Below are 22,476 nucleotides of genomic sequence, written 5' to 3'. Positions count from 1 at the left end.
CTTTATGGTCTAAGTGTGGGGTGACCAAGCTGTCACCCTTCAGGTCCCAGCTTAAGCATCCTCCCTCTGACCTGGACCTGGCCTGGGAAACTGAGTCCCACTCCAGGCCCTGGCCATGGTGCCCTGCTCGTCTTGGGTCACCTGTCAGGGCAGTGTTTTGGTTAACGGCAGGGACCCTGTCAGCTTGCCCATCACTGACCCCTCGGTGCCTAGAATGAACCTGAAACCTAACAGATGCTCCATGAGGTGTGTTGAGTGAACGAATGCATGAGGTGAGCCCTGACAGCTCGTCAACCGGCTTGGGACCAGGACCATGATCCTCAGCCAGGGGTGATGTGCTCCCCTGGGCGACACCTGTCGATGTCCGGAGACCTTTTCGGTGTCACACTGGGGTGGGCGGTGGTACTGGCAGCTGGTGGGTAGAGGCCAGGGATGCTGCTCAACACCCCACAGTGCCCAGGACGACCCCCGCCCCAAAGAATTATCTGGCCCCAAATGTCCATGGCGCTGCGGCTGAGAAACCCTGGCCTGAGGCCTTTGTTTCCAGAACTCTTCTCCGAGAAGTGACGTTGATGACCCTGACGTTGAGAGTAGCGAGAGAACCTCTCCAAGCAGCTGGTGTCCTGTCATTTAGGGCAGATACATGCTCAGCACTCCGTGTTCCGTTTCAGCCTCTTTGGGGTTTAGCTTTTAAGAAACAGACCCTGACTGGCTACGAAAGTGCATTAGACCAAGTCACACGTGACAACGGCCGAGGGAAGCCTTCGGAAGGCGCCTGCCTGGGGGAGTTCCACGTAGGAAAGACGGTGCCTGCCGTGCCGCGCCGACAGCCCCAACGGCCCGGCAGCCTGCGCTCCCTGGCTGACTGGCCGGGCACAGAGGCTGGCCAACTCCTCTAGGCTGTCACTTCTGTCGCCCCTGGGCCTCGAGGGCCCCTAACCGTGTTCTGTCACAAGAACGAAAGGGGCGCCAGGGAATGAGCGAGCTTCTCAATGAGCAGAAGCCCGTTTCTTACCCATCAGCCTCTTGGGACCCACAGGGCAATCGGAATCTGCCCCGACACGAAGGGTTCTCAGGGTCTCTCGGGACCTACCCAGGTCATTGTCCTTCAAAGTTGAGATCTCTTCTTCTATTTTCTTGTGATGCTCGGTCACTTTCTTGAGTCTTTTTTCTAGACTCACTATCGTCAGGGAGTGCTGTTTGATCTGCTCCTTGTACTCCACGACTTCTTCTTCAAACCCCCGTTTCTGTGATTCTTGTTCTTCGTGGAGGGCCTTGATGGTCTGCTGTTGCAGCTGTATCCGCCCCTCCATCATGATCTGGGGAAACAGGAATGGTTAATGCGACCCCGGGCGGCTGCTCTGACAATAACAACAGTAACACGTCCCCTTTGCATCCACAGCCACTGAGCTTGGTCCCACCTCAGGGCCTTTGCATGTGTGTTGTTCCCTCTGCGTGGTACACTGCTTCCCTGGCTCCTTGCATGGCTGATTCCTTCCCAAGTTTCAGGTCACCAATGCCACCTCCTCAGGGAGGCCCTCTCTGATTGCCTAACCAGAGGAGCAACCTGAGGCACTTTCTATTCCATCATCCTGTTTTGTTTCCTCTGAGGCACTTAACACCATCCGAATTATCCCGTGTCTTTGCTTCTCACTCCCCCCAGCATGTAAGCTCCATGACAGCAGGTACTGATCTTTTTAACTTTACCAACACACCCAGCGCCATCAGTGCCTAGATCCCTGCCACAGCATGGGATCACCCACATGCTCAGTAAAGACTCATTGAATTAATCAATGAATGATTTTATAAGAAAAAAGTGGATGGCCCGGCCGATGTGGCTCAGTGGTTGAGTGTTGACCTCTGAACCAGGAGGTCACGGTTCAATTTTTGGTCAGGGCACATGCCCTGATTGTAGGCTCAATTCCTCATAGGGGAAGTGCAGGAGGCAGCCAATCAATGATTCTCTCTCATCATTGATGTTTCTATTTCTCTCTCCCTTCCTCTCTCTGAAATCAATAAAAACACTTAAAAAAAAAAGAAAAAGAAAAAGGAAAAGTGGATGACTTTGTATTTCCTAAAAACCAAAAACCACCAATGGTCCCCAAATGGTGAGTCAGACCCTTTGCCATGACCGCCTTCTCCTTCCTAGGGCTCTTCTCGGCGCGTCTATCCCAGAGCCTTGTCCTCACCCCCACCCATCCTGCTCCTCGGATGAGCCTGTTCTTCTCTCTGATGACCTCGTTCTCCTGCTCCCTACACCCCGCTACTTGTTGGCCTCCAGGCTCCATTTCCTCCCCCTGTGTTTAATGCTCTGCCTGAGAAACTCACATACATTTGGCAAAGTCTGAGGACAGTTCTGGTCGTCCCAGCTGTGGGGAGGGAGCTGCTGGCGTCTGGTGGGCATCCTACAGTCACAGGAGGGTCCCCTGGGGAAGGCCTGTCTGACCCAGAGCCTCGACAGCGGCAGCGTGGAGGCCGAGCACTATCCTCCCTGCCCCCCCCGCCCCCCGCCCTTGCCCCACTTCTGAACCCCGCGTGCTCACGGCGCTGTGCTCTTGCCCCGAGAGGAGAAGTCTGTCTCTTACCATCTTTGTCTTGGCGGTTTCCAGTTCAGCTAACGCCTCATTTAATTTCATGGCCAGGCTCTCTGCTTTCAGACTCTCGGACGCCTTTGTTCTCTGACTCTCTTCTACCATGGCCAGCGCCTCATTTAATTTATTATTTAGAACATCTTCCTTTTGCACTTTCACATCCATTTCCTAGACAAGCAACAAACATCAAGTCAACAGAAATCCAGGAATGAATATTCACCCGCCTCCCCCCTCCCTCCTGCCCCGGCGTTCAGAGGGAGGTGAACTCTGTCCTGTCACTGTTCCCTCGGTTCTTTTGAAGTCCAAAGTCCATGCTTTCCCTGGAAGGTTCCAATTAGTACAGAGCTCCCTCTTACATTCAGCTGACATTTGCCTCCCTGGGATTTCCGGTCTCTGAGCCCAGGTCTGTCACCTGGAGCTCACTGAGTACGTTTTATTTCTCTTTTATGAGAAGCCCTTTCAATACTTGAGGAAGGCTGTCATGTCTCGCTCTAACTCTGTTTTCCAGGATAAACGTGCCGAGTTCCTTCGGCCCTCGTCACAGGACCTGCCTCCAGGATGCGCCACGTTCCTCAGAGGCTCTGGCACGGGATTGGCCTCCCCTCCCCGTCGGGGCCCAGTCTTGCCACGGCCTTGTGTGTCCCGTCCTTCCTCCGTTCGTTGACTGTGGAAGTTCTAGCCGGTTCTGAGTCCCTCCTCACCGTGTGCCCTGCAGGCTCTGTGGCAGGCACCTTGCTGTGGACTTCATTTCTTTATTTGACTTCGTGTTTTTTTTGTTAGAACAGTTTTCGGTTTGTAACAAAATTGAGGGGAAGGTACAGAGAGGAATCCCAGTTTGGACAATGTGTGGATCTGGCCCGAGGAGATGCTTCCTGGGGACCCTGGCAGGCATCCCCCAGAGCAGCCTGTCACCCACACAAACTGAGATGGGTCTCTGACGGGCCAGGAAGCGGCGGGACACGCTGGCCGGCATCTGTGCTCCTTGCCGACTACTCGGCAGCTGACGCAGGACAGGAGCCCAGCGCTCACTGTCCCCACGGATCCCCATTCATTTTCCTTCTCCACTGTCACCTCTTTCTTCTACAGAAACCCTATTTTTGCCCATGCAGATGAAATCCATCTCTCAATTGCTCTTCGCGTATACAGCTCGAACAGCACGTGGGTAAGCAATTCTGAGTGTGTCTTTGACCTTGTAATTCCTTGACCTTTGCTGGTAAGTGGGGAGTTGCTGGGGCGGAGCTCCGTTTCTCCTTGTCTGGTGTGACACCACCAGCCTGCCTGAGGGTTGTCAGGAGGCCCCGCCCTCTGATGTCATCGATGTCCTAAGGCAGTGGTCGGCAAACTCATTAGTCAACAGAGCGGCAAACCGCGGCTCTCGAGCCGCATGTGGCTCGTGAGCCGCAGTTTGCCGACCACTGTCCTAAGGTGCTGAGGACACTGTTGGTTACATTACAGAGTTCTCTGTGGGATGAGCCTCAGGAGGCGTTCTCTCTGGGCCGAATACCAAGAATGGTCCCAATTTCAGGAGCAATCGCTCCATTTTCATCTGTGAATTGCACAACTGGGCTTCCCTATTCACTGTAACTGTTAGAATAAAAATCGTGGCCCATATTGATTTCATGATACACATACATTTTTATGCCCTGAGTAATTTACTTAAAACTGTTCATTTCTCCTTTTCTCCTACCCCGAAGTAAAGCATTTTCTGGAAGAGCCCGTGTTAAGTCGTTTGGGGAATCCAGGCTGCTTTCCTGGGCTCTCCCTGAGCCCGCGGCATCGCGCCTGCTCGCAGGAGCCCTCCGGAGGGAAGCGGGCAAGCCTTGCGTCACTCCCCCAGCTCTGGTCGGCCTCCTCGGGACACGCTCTTAGAAGCGCCCAGGACCGCCATGCAACCCAGATGCGGTTCCTGACTCTCGTCCCCCTTGAGCAGCACCCCTGGACTGCCTGCTAAACACGCAGGTTCCCGGGCCCACCCTCCCGCACCTCCCGACAGTGAGTCCGCAGCTCCGGGGCACCTGGAATAAACTGCCCGGTGACTCTACCCAGGCTGACGTTTGGGAACCTTCCTTGGGAGAAAATCATCCAGGACTGATGTGAATAGACCTTTAGTTCCATCTGGCCTTGAAAACCTTCTGAATTTGTATTTACCTGTATTTAAGTAACTCAAGTGTTGTTTACAATTAAACCTCTATTGTCAGGCTGTGTGTTTATTGCTTGCTCTGACCACTGAGATGTTGGCCATTGTGTGAGTGTGAGTGTGTGTTGTGTGTGTGTGTGTGTGAGTGTGTGTGTGTGTGTGTGTGTGTGTCCCTTGTACTGTTGGGACCAGGAAGAGTGAGCTACATCCCACAGCGTGGAGGTGCCCAGGGCAGGGCCACGTGCCAACTTCCACAGCTACTGCGCCTGTGACTCCCCGTGACACTCATACATGGGGCTTGGCATGAAGGCGATGATGACAATCATGAGAAGTTCTGGTGGAGAAACGACATCACGGTGATGAGAAGGTCAGGCGTCCATACCCTGCCCCCCTCTCTGACCCCAGGCGGCAGAGCCACACGGCGCCCACGGCCAGCAGAGAGAGGCGGAGTGACGATGAAGGGCTCTGGCGTCAGATGGTCCTGGGTTTGGATCCTGCCCCTCTGCTTCCCAGCTGTGAGCTCACAGTAATAATGATAAAAGCGGGCAACACACCCAGCATTCGCGGAGTGCCAGGGACTGTTGTGTGTGTTTTGTGTGCACGTTAACAATCGAGCCTCACAGCTCCAGGAGGCTGATCTTTGGGTATCACCTGTGTTTCATTAAGTGCGGAAACCAACGCACAGAGATGGTGAGCAACTTGCCTAATGTCCCACGGCCAGAGAGCGGCAGAGGTGGGACCGACCACCTGCCTCCCGCGCCTGCTCTTAACCATGCCTGCTCCTCCGCGTCTCTCCTCGCTGGGGCTCGTACCTCTTTCTGCTTGGTCAGGCGGTTCTCCAGGTCTTGCACCCTCCGCTTTTCCTTCTCGACGGCCTCCCTCGCTTTCTGTTTCTCGTGGGCGATGCTGCTCTCTGAGATCTGGAAGTCAAGGGCAAGTGGTCTGAGGGCGTGCGCACGAGGAAGAGAGGGAAATGGATTTGTAATTGTTGAAACCAGTGAGTCAGGGTTTGGGAGCAAGAGCGGCAGGATCAGGACGCCCACTGGAGAGAGAGGAGAACCTGGAAGTCACGTCTTGGTTAGTCATGCGCATCAGAGGGAGAGCTCTTTGTCATTCAGGAATTTGGGGCTGGCGTTCGGGAAGTGACGTGCTGGTGAGTGTTCAGCTCTAGGCATTTGGCACTGAGCCACTGAGTAAGCTGACATGCGCTGGTCCCAATGTGGCCTTCTTTGGAAGTACACGGCTTCTTGGGAGGTGGGGCATGAGGGACAGAGCCGGGCAGACACCCCCCGTACCAGCAGGCCTGGCGCCTGGTGGTCTGTACGCAGCCTACAAAGGCTTGGGTCCAAAAATTGATGTCCAGGGCTGTCTGGCACGGGGAACATGTACCCGGCCAGGCCTGGTGATGGGGACGAGGTCGGAGCCCAGCCTCAGCCACACACGCCCCGGGAGGTACACAGCCAGAGCGAGGCTGGAGAACTCCAGTTCTGGCTGGTGGAACTTTTGCCCCCATAAACATAGAAAGTTCGCAAGAAAAATATGTAAAATATATACATAGAAGCACAGACAAAAGACTGGAGAGGTATGTGCCAAGATGTAAAGATGGTAATTTGGGGGGAGTTGGGATGATGGCAATTTACATATTCTTCTTTTCACTAGTCTTTATCTTCTAAATTTTCTTTAGTGAACATGCAATATTTAGCAAAAAGAAAACAAAGCTACTGGAAATTGTTATAGGGGATGCTATGCTGGCGGGAGAGGGGGGCGGGGCGGGGTGAGACGCTGGGATGCGTGGCTCTGGAGAAAAGACCAGCTTCCCCGCTGTTCCAGCAGCTTCAGTGGCCCCGTCCAACGCCCTGCCCCGTGCTCGGGCCTCCCGGGCCCACCAGGGCCCCGCCTCACCTCCCTGCCGGGCTTGGCATTTTCCTACTGTCAAGGCTGCCTCCGAAGATCCAGCCCCCACCCTGCCACGCTACGTCCTTCCTGTTGTACGAGTCCGTGTCCGGAGGGCTCCTTCCCTTCCTTTATTAGGTGCTGCCTGGCCATTCCAGGTGCAAATAATAATGGTGATAACCGGCATCTTTAAGTGCTTGCACTGTGGTGCCCTGCTCCGTGCGCTGAAGTATTAGTGCATCTAATCTGCACCCCCCGGGCAGCATCTGCCCAGTTATCCCCATTTTACAGGTGAGGACACGGAGGCTGCAAGTGAGGCGGGAAGAGGACAAGTCATGTGCCCACGTCACACGCCAGGAAGCGGTGGCTCAAGCTCGGATGCCAGTGCCCCGCCCTCCCCACTCTGACACTGGCCTCTGGACCCTGCTCACCTGTCCTGATTCAAACCCCACCCTACCTGGCAGCAGGAGACATGCGTCTATGGCCACACTTAAGCGGGCACAGAGCTTGCCACCTGCCCAGCAGGAGCCCGAGCTTCAAGACCCACCCCTGGCCCATCTGCATAAGGCAGCTCAGGGGCCAGCCGCCGACCAGAGTCTGGGTTCGACCCCTTAAAAGGCCTGCTCGGGTGGTGCTCCCTCACCCACCAGGGCTCTGATCTCACTTCCCTGCGTGGACTGGCACAGTCCTGCTGCCAAGGTCTTTAAGGCTTGACGGCCCCCTTCCCTCCCCCCCCACCCCCACTCCCCACCCTCCACCCCCTCCCTTCTCCCCTCTGCTGGGCACACCATCCTCCCTACCCCTCCTAGACTCTGCCCTCACCTGGCAGGTGCTTCACAATGAATGCACTGACTGACTCCTCACAACAAACCTCTGGGTGGTTCTGCCATGACACCCACATCACAGACAGGTCACAGAGAGGGCAAGGGCTTGCCCAGGGTCGCACAGCATGTAGGGCAGGGCTGGGATTGGACCCAGAAATGACACTTTCAGCCCACCACGCTCCCCTCCCTCCCCCCCCGCCCCCCCCGCCGGCTCACCTGGCACACACTCTGTCTTCCGCTTCCTTCCCCTGCCCTAATTTGGCTTCCGTTTTGCTCCAGCCTCAATTCCGTTCTTTATGTCCCTGTCCCTGCCCCCGGGCTAACTCAGGCCCCTGTCCTTTGCACTTGGCCGCTTTATCCAGTGACATTCTCTTCCCCCAGATGCTCCCTCTCTCCTCCAGGTCACCTCCCCAGAGAGGCCCTCCCGGCTGCAGGCCACTCTCTACCCACCTGTGGAGCCATCCTGTGCATGTTTCGGTGGTTGGTTGCCCCTCACCTTAGAGTGGGCTCTTGTGCCCTGTCTTTTGTGGGGACTGGTGGGGGAGGCGGGGTGTGGGTGTCCCCAGCTCTGCTGGGCCTGGAGTTCAGGCATCCCCCTCACTCCCCCAGACCTCCCTCTCCTTCCCATCCACTCCAGAAGGCACTGAGCCCCGGTCATTGCTGTGACCACCACGTGAGCTCCTTATGTTCCTCTCTCGTCCATCTGACTGCGAGTCTGTGTCTCTCCTTACTGGGGGTGGGGCGCAGCCGGGGGGGAGTGCATTCCTCCGGCATCCCTGCTGGATTGCATCATAAATGCCTTTCGGTGATGAGGAGGGGGAGCTGGCTGAGGGCCTGACCCCGACTCCACCCCGGGGTCATCCCCTGGAGATCCTCTCTCTTCCCTGGGCAGTCACCTGTGTGTGACGTGCGGTTCCAAGTACTTGATATCGATCAACTCACGGAACCTGTGAGGCAGGCCTGTCACCACTCCTGTTTTACCGACGAGGAAACTGAGGCACAGGCGGTTAAGTGATCTGCCCAGGCCATGCAGCTGTGAAGCTGGGTGAGGTGATATTGGCCACTTGGACTGGCGCTGCCCGCATCTGCCCAGGTGCCCACCACACGCTAGCGGGCACAGAGACACGGCCTGGCGCCTGGCTTCGGGCTCCTCCCACGGCCGTGGCCGCCGCCACTGCCACCCGCTCCCCGTACCTCCTTCTGCTGGATGAGGTGGTTCTCCAGGTCCTGCACGCGCCTCCTTTCGGCCTCGAAGGCCTCCTTCACTTTCCTCTCATGGGCCACGCTGCTCTCCAGAACCTGCAAAGCGGTGACCAGTGATGTGCCGAGGACACTCGCTCTGATGCTGCTGAGAGTGACGCCAGCTAAGGGCTGGGGTGGTCTATAGGCCAGGGCCCGCGCCCAGACCTCCCACTCACGCAGCAACCCTGTCAGAGAAGTTAGCCCCCATTTCCTGGATGAGGAAACCGAGGAACAGGAAGTCGGTGCGAGCCCCAGGGCCACGCAGTTTGTGGGAGGAAAGAGCCACCTGCATGCAGGCCTCGGGAGGCGGCAGGAGAGCAGGGGGCCAGGCCTGAATTACTTCGGTGCAGGCAGCCTCCCGATAAGGAGGAGAATCCCGTTAATAATGGAACTTGCCGGTCCTGGTGGGCTGCCCTGGGCTGGGAGGTTCCCTGGTGGCGGGAGAGGGAGGCTGGGTGACGTTGAAGGATCCGCCCAGCCCCGAAGTCCCAGAGCTCCGTGACGGCTCCAGCCCTGTGCTCTGGGTCCCAATCTCCACTTAGAAGACGCCCATGTCCCAGTCCCAACTTCTCTCCAAGCTCTACCTGGGGCTGTATTTCATTTTATTTATTTTATTTTAAAAAAATATATTTTATTCATATTTTACAGAGAGGAAGGGAGAGGGATAGAGAGTTAGAAACATTGATGAGAGAGAAACATTGATCAGCTGCCTCCTGCACACCCCCCACTGGGGATGTGCCCACAACCAAGGTACATGCCCTTGACCGGAATCGAACTTGGGACCTTTCAGTCTGTAGGCTGATGCTCTATCCACTGAGCCAAACCGGCTAGGGCAATGGGGTGGTGGTGGTGGGGGGGCCTGTATTTTATGCTGTTTACAACTTTCCAACTGGTTGTTGAGGCTACGACTCTATGGTTCTCTCCTAGAGTCCCCCAGGCCTCTTCCCAAAGTAGCTGAGCCCTCCTGAGGACCACTTACTCTGGGAGAGCTGCACCCCACTCCGCCCACCATCATCTGTGGCTCTGAGCGTACTTCCATGACCCTCGAGTGGGGTCAGGGCTGCAGCTGACTGTCCCCCCGAGCTGCCTACCTCCTTCTGGCGGGTTAAGCGATTCTCCAGCTCGTAGACTCTCCTCTGTTCTTCCTCCAGTGCTTCCTTCACTCTGCTTTTCTCTTGCATAAAGCTCTCCTCCAAAGCCTGAAAGCCAATGAGCGCTGTTTAATAGACCTGGTTACCATGGCAGGGATCTGGACTCGGTGCCGGGCGCTGCGTCGGTTAGTGCTCCACAACGCACAGCACCGCACGGGAGGCGATGGCCGCGGAGAGCCCGGGACTGGAGTCGAAGGCCCCGGTCAGGGCCCCGGGCCAGCCCTTGCTCGTTGCGTGGCCTGGATTGGGGCCCAGACAGACTCTGTCTCCCCGAGCTGTATACCTTCCTCTGGTGGCTTAAGCGATCCTCCAGCTCCTGGACTTTCCTCTGTTCTTCCTCTAATGCTTCTTTCGCTCTGTTTTTCTCTTCAGTAATTCTTTCCTCCAAAGCCTGAAAGTCAATGACCGTTGTTTAACAGCCCTGGTTACTATGGCAGGAATCTGACTCTGTGCCAGGCCCTGCATCGGTCAGCAAGCGGTAGAACCTGGGGCTCTGACTGGCAGCTCAGATCCCAGCCCCAGGTCCATCCCTCCTGGGTGTGTGACCTTGGGCAAGTGAGAAGCTACAGAAGCCTCAGTTTCCCTATCTGTACAGTGGGGATAGCAATGGTGCTTCCTGCATTGGGTGGATGTGAGGAGCGATGAGATGATAAACATGAAACGCTGGGAACATGATAGCCATTCATTAAAAGGTCATTTCTCCTGTCATCTCTGCTTTGCAGAGGAGGAACGAGGAAAGCGAGATGAAGGAATCTGCCTGGTTTACTAGTTAACCACATGAGCAGGGATTCAAACGCTGGTCCATTTGACTCTAGAGCCTGCGTTCTAAACCATGGTTAGCAAACTATGGTCTATGGGCCAGATCTGGCCCTCTGCCTGCTTTTTGTAAATAAAGTTTTATTGGAACACCTCCTTGCTCATTGTGGATTGCCTATGACTGCCTTCACAGTACAACGATAGAGCTAAGCAGCCTCGGCAGAGACCGCATGACCTGCAAAACTCAAAGTCTATGCCATTTGGCTTTTTGTGGAGAAAGCTCGCCAACCCGGATCTAAGCCATTAGTGCGTGCAGAAATCAGGTGAGGGTTGTGAACAGATGATAACACAAAAGAATGGTAGCTCGGTGAAGGAACCTAAAATTTCTTACCATTGAAACAGAGCCCCCAGACAAGCCAGGGTCCATGAGAAGTTTAATGAGTAAATTCTGACATACCGACCCGTGTCATGCGGCATGAAAAAGATGCACTTAAAATTGGGGTGCCTGGTACTGAAGTCTGAGACAGCACTTTTAAAAAATATATATATATTTTATTGATTTTTTACAGAGAGGAAGGGAGAGGGATAGAGAGTTAGAAACATCGATGAGAGAGAAACATCGATCAGCTGCCTCTTGCACACCCCCCACTGGGGATGTCCCTGCAACCAAGGTATATGCCCTTGACTGGAATCGAACCTGGGACCCTTCAGTCCGAAAGCCGACGCTCTATCCACTGAGTCAAACCGGCTAGGGCTGAGACAACACTTTCTGATGAGTGCCTGGGGTCAAGCTGTCAACACTAAGTGTCTGGGAGCGATGACCCTGGATGGGACAGCAAGGGCCTGGAACAGTGTCTGTTTGTCTGGTGGGCACCTGGCTGCTTCCCCTCTGCAGGGGGTGGTGGGCCCTGACATTGGTTTTGTTTAAAAGGGGGTTGAAGCCGGCCCTTGAACCCCTGCCTCTGTCAGGGTCGATGTTATGAGTGGGCGTCTGGGAGGCCCAGGCTGGTGCAGCGGGTGGAACGTGGTGGGGGCCAGCCGTGCACCCACAGGGAAAGAGCGAACCCCAAAGGAAAAGGAAAAGCAGCCATTTGGAAAGGGCAGAGTTGATCAGGAGGAGGGAGGAAGTGGTGGAAGGTGCTGGAGACTTGCCTTTTTCTGGTTTTAGCTTCCTCTCTATTGACGGACACTGGCCTTTTGCATATCTAATTGTCCTTCAAAATGGTCCACCTTGGTTTAAGTCTATCGCTAATATTGCCTCAAAGTGGATCAGGTGTGATGTTGGGCAGATGGTTCTCCTCCTTCAATCTTTTATTTCACAAAAGGCAGACGGACAGAGAAAGAGAAGAAGAGAGAGGAGGAGGAGACGGCACGAACTGGAGGATGAAATGAAACAGGCAGAGGTCTCTGCCTCTTGGAGGGTTCTAGAGAGGGGGGCGTGTGACAGAGACCAGACTAAGCCGGAGGTCACGGAGCTCTGGTGCGTGAAAGACGGAGGCAGTGGCAGGGCAGTCCTCCAGGGGAAGAAAAGGGCTGGGGCCCAGGGGATCTGGTGCTGCTGTCGGGGGGTCCGGGAGGAGGGGCGGGCTGTGGTAGAACCACCTGGAGCGCTGACAAACGCTAGTGCAGGAGCCACACCCTCACCCCGGTTAGATCAGAACCGGGGGTCGGGGAGAGGGGCAGAGCATTCGTGTTTTTTAATCTGAATGACAAAAGGGCAGCCGAAGTCCCCAGCCACTGATCCAAGATGATGGCCACGAGGTGGTTAAAATCGAGGTGGTCCCTAAATATCAAAAAGAGACGAGGCTGGGCTCCTGAAGTGCCATCTCCTGGCCTTCTCCAGGGATTCTAGTTCAGTGGGTCTGGGGTGGGGCCCAGGACCTGTAGCTTTAACCAGTGTCCAGGCGGTTCTCATCAGGCAGCCGTGGGAAAACCTTCCTCTGAAGCTGCTGCTGGACGTGTGGTCTGCGGACCTTGTTAGAAATGCAGGTGCCCGGCCGCACCCCGGACCTGCTGAGTCAGGACCTGCGCTTTAACAAGACCCCCAGGTGACCCTCAGGCACCTTGGAGCTTGAGAGGTGCCCCTGTAAAGTGTCCTCTCGTACTTGGCTTGGTTTCTAGAAACGTGAGCAGCTATTTTGGCCGTTCGTTTTCCCTGGTAAGTGTAAGGGAAGAGCAAAGACTGAAATCAGTGTGTACAAAGAGAAAGCAGAAGACTGAGAGAACACGATGCTGGTCTCAAACACTTAGAACCACCCAGGACCTGCGGAGACAGCTCCGATGGTAAAATCAGCTGCAGCATTTAAACAGATGAGCTACCAGTTCTAGAAATTTCAGTAACCTTTCCTTTTCAAGGTGGTTTTGCTCTGAGTTTCAGAATTCAAGCTCCATGTGAACTCCTCCAACATCATTCACTCCTTTGAGTAATTTAGTTCCGGAACACCAAACGAGGACTTGCTGAGAGTTCTCCATCTAAGGACACGCTCTTAATTTGTCACAGAAAAGGCCATTGCTTCCGTTTTCAGTAGAAAAAAAAAAAAATGACAGGGACCTTACCGCCTTCTCTTCCATCAGCCACTTGACTCTGGCCCTCAGCTTCTCCTCTTGCTGTTGCCTCTCTTTGCTCAGCTTCTCCTTCTCTGCCAGATGCTCCCGTAGTTTCTCTTCCAGCAAAGACTTCTGAGTTTCCTGAGAACTACTGACCTTGATCTGAAATGAGAGGAAAGGACACTGAAGCTGATGGGGGACAGGACTAAGGGCAGGCGTCTTTTCCATGGTTGTTTTGTTTGTTTGTTTTTATAAGTTGTTTACCTTTGTGGGGAGGGACAAAGCTTTATGTGAAACTTTCTTAAACACAAGGAAAATATATGCTTAACCTGGTTACTGGCAGGAAAGCAGTAGAGTACAGTGGTTAGGAGCCCAGACTCCGAATCTAGATAGAATCTTAGCTCTAGCTTTTTCTAGATGCTTCTTCATGTAGAAGATGAGGTCAATAATAGTGTTTTAAGGATTAACTAGAGGTAGTGATGGAAATCTTTAAGCACATAGTAGGCACAGAGTAAATGGTAGCCAGGGTCATTAATTATTATTTGCTGGATGTAAGAAAAAGCAGGGAGCTAGGGCCAGAGGGCCTGAACTTTTGTCTTGATTCTTCCACAAACTAACTGTGTAATGCTGAAACAGAACCTGGCCTCTGGACTTCGATGTCCACATCTGTAAAATAAGGAGAATGGACTAGATCGGGGGTTGACGAACTGCTGTCTGCAGGCCTAATGTGGTCTACCACCTGCTTTTGTAAATAAAGTTTTATTGGAAGAGGGCCATGCCCATCATGCTCATGCATTGACGTGTTTTCTGTGGTGTCTCTGCTCTACAGCAGTAGAGTCGAACAGGTGTGACAGACTGTGTGACGTGCAAAGCCATCTGCAAAGCTCTATTTACCGTCTGGCCCTTGACTGAAAAAGTTTGCTGACCCCTGGACTAGATGGTGCCCGTGACTGACCACAGTGGTGGTCCCAACACTCCACCCTCCTGTGTCTTTGGCTACGTGGCTGTCAGTGTCCACCCCTGTCCTGCCCAGTGACACTGAACTCAGCCATGTGACTTGCTTTGGCCAATGGGATAGAACAGTCACAACACGAACAGAGAATGACTGCGAAGCACTCCATGTCTGGTCCTGCTTCTCTCTTGCCTCTGCCAACCGTGAGAGCATGCGCGGGCCGGCCTGCTGGAGGAGCGAGGACACACTGAGCAAAACAGAGCCGCTGCGGCTGAGGCCAGCCTGGACCGACCGAGGGCAGGCCAGCACAGACGGTGAGCAAGCCCATGAGGGTCAGCGGGTACCTGGCGGCAGCCTGCAGGCAGGGGGCAGTGACTGTGGAATGCCTCTCACGTTGTGTGGGTGTTTATTACACGGCGTTATTATGGCAATGACCGTGAGGGCGATACAATCCCTGAGGATCACGTTGCCTCGGACATGTGGACATTATGTCACTTTTGGTAATCCTGCTGCCGGGACGCTGGCCAGCTGTACCTCTTCCACTGCATTTGATAAACACAATTTTCAAGATCTGAGGGCTTCGAGGCCTCCCCGGGTTTTGACAGAGGGAGACAAGCACCCTGCCCTTGCCGTCCTGGGCCATCCCAGCCAGCCTGCCTGAATCCCTTCACGTGCAGATGGAGCTACGGTTTCACCTGTTGGAGGGTGTGGACTGACCCGCTAACAGGTAAACAGGGTTAACATGCACAGCGCTGCGTGAACGCCGAGGAGGCGCTGGCCTGAACTTTCCAGAAGCTGGAAGGTTACCTGAAGTTCCTGGGTCCGGATCGTGACTTTTTTATAATGTTCCAGAAGATGCTTCAGATACAAAGACAACCCTTGAAAAGAGAAGCGAGAAGAAGGTAAGTATCTACTCAGTTCACTTCCTGTGCTTTCCAAACAGCCTCTCGGCAGAGCTTGCCGGCAGGTGGGCGAGGGCAGCACTGCCCTCCCATCAAGAAGACGTGAGCCGCCACCCAAACTCGTGCTTCTAAGATGGTTCATCAGCTGGGACGGGCTCAAAGCCAAGTTCTTTCTGGAGGCGGCAGAGGAAAACCCGTCAACAGAACACCTACTGACTAAGTACCCACCGTGCGCCAAGCCGTGAGCTGACGGTTCAGCCCGAGGGACAAGGTCCAAAGCCCGAAGGAGGACACGGTGCTGGGAGGACCCTAAGGAGAGGTGGTCGGCAGAGAGCTGGGCATGCTCAGTTGGCAAGACCAGCCCAGCTCATCCAGGGTCTTCATGGGCCTCCTGGTGGGCATGGCCCCGGCCAGGGGCCCCATCTGGCCCTCTCTGCCTGGAGTGGCTGATGAAGCATGCGGAGCGGGGAGTTTCTCCGTGAGAAAGGAGGTGGGAGAGGAGGACCAATGGATGCACTGGAGGAAACACCTGGGAGGGACAGGATTGGAGGAAGGGGCTGCTCAGAACCAACCAAGACCATCAGGAGACAGGCAGGTGTGCCAGGCCCGGGAGGGTCCAGGGTGAGAGGGTTTTGAGATAGAGAACCGAGCGTGTTGGGTGGGCCAGAGAGGCCGCGGGCCGGGGAAGGGTGGCGGGCCGGCCAGGGCAGGAGGGCTCCATGGCGGTTACTCAGCAGGGGCAAAGCAAAGAGGCAAAGACAGAGCAGGATGTGGGCCGTGAAGACAGAGGGTGTGCCACACTTCTTCAAGGTCATCAGTGAGACAGGAGTGCGGGTAGCGGAAAGGCAGCTAAAGAAGCAGGGGGTTCCAGCGAAAAATTACCACCTTGAAGAGCATGCTTGATGGTAAAGAGAAGGAGAGAAAGAAAGAAAGGCTGAAAGCGCCAAAGACAGAGGTCCCAATTCAGGACTGCGCGCGCACAGCTCTCTGGGGGGAGAGCGGAGGGGACACAGGGAAGAACACGGTGGGGAAGGTGGGAGGAAGGGAGAAATGGTGGGTACAGGGAGGAAGGGGGATGTGGAACTGAACACGCTCGTGCGGGGACCCTGATCTCCATCAATGGAACTTTCTGAGAACTTCCATCAGGGAAGAGTGAGAATAATGTAATAGCTATCAGGTATTAAGCACCTACTGTGTGCCAGGCACCGAGCCAGGAATTTACACATATGTTCTCATCATTATGAGCAACCCAGCAAGGAAATGTGTTTGAATTGATAGGTGAGACACAGAAGCTCAGCAAGGTTAGGCTACCGGTCTGGTAAGCGGTGGGATCAGAATTCAGACCCAAGTCTGTCTTTCTCTTTTAAAAGAGAGTGGAGGCTCCAGAGTAAAGAGCTGGGTTAATTCATGGGAAGCGTGTGTGGAGAGAGGTGTACTGGGAGGAGACCAAGATGGCACGGAGGCGAGGTGGCCTGGGTGGTGTCCTGGATTTTCGGTGGCTAAATTGGGGTGGGGCTGGGATTGTGCTCAGCTGCAACCTGCGACCCAGGGACCCAAGGGGAAGGGTCCAATCCTGGGTAGGACCCAGGGAGGGTTAGGGACAGGAGGGAGTCAAGGAGGTTGCAGGGAAGACAGGGTGAGTGATCATGTTTCTAGATTCAACGATGAACAGTGATCAAAACGAGATTTCTCTCTGTGGGAGAAGGAGCAATTCTTTCTTATATTTCCGGTTACAATAGTTGCATGTGCTTATTACAAAAATCCAAACATTACTGAAATCCGCCTGTGGAAAGCGCACTGCTGTATCTTCAGTGGCCGGCGCACAGTAGGTGCACAATAAATAGTGTGGAATGAGGGAAAGTGAAGGCCCTAAACGCTGGGATAATACTCTCCACAGGTTTGTCTTTTCTCTAGATTTTTCTTTTGATCAGATACTGACATTAAAAAACAAAAAATGGGAGTACCCTATGCATATTGTATTACAACTTGCTTTTTTCCACTTAAAAATACTGCACAGCTTGGATGTCAGAGAAAGAGTGACTCCTGTGCACGTGGGAAGCCTTTTGTCTGTGACAAAGCCTTGCAGACGTAGACACATAAACTGCGCTAGCGGAGACAAACGCGGAGTCTGTTCCTTCCCTTATCAAGAGGCGCTGAGAAACCAGGTGGGAGGCGTGGGGAACGAAATTCCAAGGTTCCTCCTTAGACGTTTCCTATCTCCCCAGGGCACCACGCAGCCAGTCCTCCACCAATCAGATCTTTAGTAGCGGCTCCAACCTGTGGGCCTCGTACGACATCGCCCAACAATGCAAGGGGCTTCCCTCTCCCGGGATCCTCCCGGGGAATTTGTTTCGGGATTCACAAACCTAGCTTGTGAGGTCCGCTTTGTCTCTGAGGACAACATTCTGAAAGGCAGGTGGTATGGTGGTGCAGAGCGGGGGCTCTGAGGGCAGAGGGACCCGGACTGAGTCCTGGCTCTGCCAAGAGGCAGCTGGGACACTCGGCCCATTGTCCTCTCCAGGAAGGTGGCCTGGCAAGGGCTCTGGGTTCAGCCCAACTGAGTGCTCACGGCTGAGAAAACTTCGTCTGCTGCCAAATGGCGATGGGGCGGGGCTGCGGGCACAGTCACCCGGTGTGAGAACATCAGGCTGGACGGCCTGGTGGCCGCAGTAAGCCAACAATCACTTGAGGGCGCTGGCGATGGCAGGTGACCTTATGAAGGCTCCGTGACCCAGCTCGGCGATGTGTGTGCTCCTCCCATCGTTTAACCCTCACAACGACCTTATGAGATGTTGTCCCCGTTTTATAAACAGGCGAACGGAGGCGCAGAGAAGTCAGGTGACGTTCCCACACAGAGCAAGTGCGCAGCGGAGGGCCAAAGCGTGGCTGGTCTCCCGAGGGCAGACTCAGGGCCCTCCTGCCGTGATGCGAGGGGCTGTCCCTGGGCCTGGCTCCCTCAGAGAATGAAGACACGTCGCTCTGTCCCTCCCCAAGTTAATGACGAGCCTGTCACCTGGAACCGGGCATGTCCCTGCTATCCTTCCGGGTCCCAGAGGGAGTGGGGGGCCATCGATAAAACACAGGCATTAGGATCGCAGCGACCTCAGTTTGAGTCCTGACCCTGTCATGTACCAGCCGTGTGACCTCGAGCAAGTTTCGTGATGGCATTGAGCTCCGTGTCCTTGCCTGCAAAATAAAGGCAGTGGCAGTGCCCAGCTCACTGGGCTGTGGGAGGGTAAAAGCACACAATGCGTGCAAAACAGCCAACACAGCAACACGTTCCCGCGAGGCTACATCGCCATGGCTCCCGCCCATCTCTCAGAAACTGCACACAGAGGCGCCTACGCGTATCTGTGGACGGCGATGGGTGACTGGGCACCCCCTGCTGGCCTCAGTAGTGGAAAGCGCCCTGAGTCACCTTGTTCTGGTGGAATACTCATAAAACATGTCTTGAGCCAGTTTCTTCATTTCTAAAAAGAGGATAATAGTACCTGCCTCATAGAGTTACAGTGAGGATGAAATGAGGTAATGTATGAAAAACGCTTAGAACAACAATTAGGATGTAAGTGCTCAGGAATGAGTGATAACCACTATTGTCATCATCAACACCAACCTCATCCTCATCACCATCACCACCTAATCATTATCACCATCACCATGATCATCATTTCATCATCACCACCATCACCATCATAATTATCGTCATCACCATTATCCTCCTCCCAAGCCTCTTCTTTCTCCTCCCCCCTCTTCTTCTTCCTCTTCCTCCTCCTCCTTGTGCAGAGGGTTCTGTGCTAGGAATCTGGTACAGCAGTACTTAACATAGAGAATATATGGAATACCCTAGCTCACCTCTCTCTCTCTCTCTCTTTTTTTTTTAGTCTTTTGGGACATTGCCATAATATTGCTTGTACTGAAAGATAAATGCCTTTTATCATCAACTTCCTCTCCTGCTGAATGGAAGAAGGATGGACCCTATCCACTGACCTTTCTGTTATTACCCTTCATGCTTCTTCTCTGACTTCTTAGAACAAAGTGGTTGTAATGGCCAACAGGTGTGCCATAGAGCATTATTCTAAGTTGGGGGTAGGAGCATTTGGGGGTCACCATTCTTTATCCTATCCTTACAGACCCACAGTGCACATCAGTAGAGAAGGGATCTGCAGAGACCTGTTTAATATTGCTCAGGCCTCCTGACTAGGAAGGTGGTGGGTCTGAGAAAGGCTGTTTAAAACGAGTCTTCATGGTGACATATGACTAGATATCAAGACGTACTGTAGGCTACAATGACGGAGTGGGGAGGGACGGTGCACGGAGAGTTTGGCCCCACTATTACTAGAGATCGATTTCAGTTCAAATCTTGGGGAACAGCTAGAAGTGTGGTCACTTTTCACCTGATTTCTGTACCTTCAAAACTCTGCCATGGTTGCAACAACAGCAAAACTGGGATCGGAGGGCCACAGGGTGGTTGGGAGAAAACCCTCTTCCCTATGTGAGGGGCAGGCCTTATATAAAAGTTAATCTTGTTTTCTCCCTTTTTTTTGTTTTAAAGAACTTTGCATTACCTTCTGGGTTACTTTGAAGTAATCCATCCATCCACCCATCCATCCATCATCTATCCACCCATCCATCTATCCATCATCCATCCACCCATCCATCCATCCATCTATCCATCCCATCCATCCATCCATCCATCCATCCATCCATCCATCCATCCATCCATCCATCATCTATCCACCCATCCATCCATCATCCATCTATCATACATACATCCACCCATTCATCCATCATCTATCCACCCATCCATCCATCATCTATCCACCCATCTATCCATCATCTATCCACCCATCATCTATCCATCCATCCATCCATCCATCCATCCATCCACCCATCCATCCACCATCCATCTATCCACCCATCTATCCATCATCCATCAATCCATCCATCCATCCATCCATCCATCCATCCATCCATCATCCATCCATCCAACCATCCACCCATCCCAGAGATTTAATTAAGCACCCACTATGTGGCACATGTTCTTCTGGGTTCTGGGTACACATCACTAATATCTATTTCCAGGCTAGACATTCAGGGTGACAACTGCATTCTCGACACCTCACCTTGGAAGTTACAGGCACCCCACACTCATCTCCGCCCTCAGACCTGGTCCGCATGCAGCGTTCCTCGCTCTGGATTTTAGTGAAGGAACCCATCCGTCCTTGCACACAGCCAGAAACCTGGAGGTCTGTAGACCCCGTTCTCTCTGTCACTTTTCTCCCATCCATTTCCAATCCCACACGGAGGCCTGCGGATATACCTCTAAGCGCCCGGGACTCCTCTCTCTTTCTCCATCCCCACCCCCGCTCCAGTGTGGCCACCGCCATCGCTGGTGACCGCCTCCTCACTGCTGCTCCCTGCTGCCACCTTCCAGTGCGTTTTCCACTCATGGCCAAGATGACTGTCTCCAAGTTGGGTGGTTTCCTTCAAAACGAAATACACTCTTCCCACACAATCCAGCAATCCCGCTCCTGGATCATTATCCCAGGGAGTTGAAAACGTACGCTACACCAAACCCTGCCTATGGACGTTTAGGGCAGCTTCACTCACAATCACCAAAACTCGGGTGCAAGCAGGATGTCCCTCCCTCCGTAGGAGAATGAACAAGCTGTGGTCCCTCCAGACAACGGAATGCCATTCAGCACTAAGAAGACATGAGCCATGGAGTCATGAAAAGACATGGAGGAAATGCACATGCTTATGACTGAGTGAAAGACGCCGACCTAAGAATGCTGTACTCACTGCACGATTCCAACTCTAGGACCTGCTGGAAAAGGCCAAACCATGGAGACAGTAAGAAGACCAGCAGCTGCCAGAGGCTGGGGGCGGGAGGAGGGATGAATACACAGGCAGAGCAAAGAGGGTTTGCGTGGCAGTGAGAATATCTGTCTGATATAGAGAGGCAGGTGCATGTCCTTATACAGTTGTCCCAGCCCAGAGAATGTACTGCACCAAGAGCGAACCCTCATGAGGACCGCGGACTCGGGACAATGATGATGTGTCAGGTAGGTCCATCACTTGTAGTAAATGCTCCACGATGGTGGAGGGCGTTGACAACCGGGGAGGCCGAGCGTGGGTAGGGGCAGCGGGCAGATGGGACATCCCTGTACTTTTCTCTAAATGTTGCTGTGAACCAAAACTACACTTAAAAAAGGCCTATTAAAAACATATTTAACGGTAAACATAAAAATATATTTCACAATATATCTTACTGCTGAGAAGTAAGATTGAGTACAATTTGGATTTAATTAGCCTTTGGCCTTTGTCATGTCTTATTTTCTCTTCAGTAATCAAGTCTCATGTTTTTTTTATTTTTCCTTTTTTAAAGGCAATTGCTTCTCAAGTGGAGAAGCAAAGCGAGTCTGGAGCAGGGGGCACCTGGCCATGTGCCCAAGAAGCTTTCCTCAACAGATGTCCCTTCGTGATAGGGATTCAACACGACATTTTAGAGTCGTGCAGCTACGTGAGAAAAAACGCCCAGTCACCTTTGTCGGAGCCGGGCAGCTGGATGCCCACGTCCCGGAGGAGCCCCTCGGTGTCCTCCAGCCAGGACTGCGACAGGCGCACCAGGTCCAGCGCCGCCTTCTGGAGCCCGGACACAGGTGGGCTCACCTGCAGGGCCTGGAGGAGCTCCGCCTCCTTCTTCAGGTCGGTGCTGCAGCAAGACATCTTCATGCGCGCCTGGAGAGAGAGGACGGTGAGGGGCCGCCTGGAGAGAGAGGACGGTGAGGGCCCCGCCTGGAGAGAGAGGACGGTGAGGGCCCCGCCTGGAGAGAGAGGACGGTGAGGGCCCCGCCTGGAGAGAGAGGACGGTGAGGGGCCGCCTGGAGAGAGAGGACGGTGAGGGGCCGCCTGGAGAGAGAGGACGGTGAGGGCCCCGCCTGGAGAGAGAGGATGGTGAGGGGCCGCCTGGAGAGAGAGGACGGTGAGGACCCCGCCTGGAGAGAGAGGACGGTGAGGACCCCGCCTGCAGAGAGAGGATGGTGAGGGGCCGCCTGGAGAGAGAGGACGGTGTGGGGCCGCCTGGAGAGAGAGGACGGTGAGGTCCCCGCCTGGAGAGAGAGGATGGTGAGGGGCCGTCTGGAGAGAGAGGACGGTGAGGGCCCCGCCTGGAGAGAGAGGACGGTGAGGACCCCGCCTGCAGAGAGAGGATGGTGAGGGGCCGCCTGGAGAGAGAGGACGGTGAGGACCCCGCCTGCAGAGAGAGGACGGTGAGGGGCCGCCTGGAGAGAGAGGACGGTGAGGACCCCGCCTGGAGAGAGAGGACGGTGAGGGCCCCGCCTGGAGAGAGAGGACGGTGAGGGCCCCGCCTGGAGAGAGAGGACGGTGAGGACCCCGCCTGGCGAGAGAGGACGGTGAGGGGCCGTCTGGAGAGAGAGGACGGTGAGGGGCCGTCTGGAGAGAGAGGACGGTGAGGACCC

At 54.3% G+C, this 22,476-nt stretch overlaps 1 protein-coding gene across 11 annotated transcripts in view; it reads right to left on the bottom strand.

The window, feature by feature from the left end:
• The window catches only part of FHAD1 (forkhead associated phosphopeptide binding domain 1), a 103,553-nt gene that overhangs the window by 28,666 nt on the left and 52,411 nt on the right, over positions 1-22,476 (bottom strand). For all 11 annotated transcript variants that reach the window (XM_028155570.2, XM_054721214.1, XM_054721216.1 and 8 more), the window contains 9 exons: positions 21,541-21,736; positions 14,901-14,971; positions 13,151-13,303; positions 10,122-10,229; positions 9,779-9,886; positions 8,640-8,744; positions 5,541-5,648; positions 2,586-2,759; positions 1,094-1,319 (listed from right to left, as the gene is read on the bottom strand). In XM_028155570.2, coding sequence (XP_028011371.2) covers positions 1,094-1,319; positions 2,586-2,759; positions 5,541-5,648; positions 8,640-8,744; positions 9,779-9,886; positions 10,122-10,229; positions 13,151-13,303; positions 14,901-14,971; positions 21,541-21,736 — 1,249 coding nt within the window. The remainder of the gene's footprint in view (positions 1-1,093; positions 1,320-2,585; positions 2,760-5,540; positions 5,649-8,639; positions 8,745-9,778; positions 9,887-10,121; positions 10,230-13,150; positions 13,304-14,900; positions 14,972-21,540; positions 21,737-22,476) is intronic.

This window comes from Eptesicus fuscus, chromosome 9 (genome assembly GCF_027574615.1).
Source record: "Eptesicus fuscus isolate TK198812 chromosome 9, DD_ASM_mEF_20220401, whole genome shotgun sequence".
Lineage (NCBI taxonomy): Eukaryota > Metazoa > Chordata > Mammalia > Chiroptera > Vespertilionidae > Eptesicus > Eptesicus fuscus.
The sequence above is the reverse complement of the archived record's forward strand: the minus strand, read 5'-3'. Positions and strand labels throughout refer to the sequence as shown.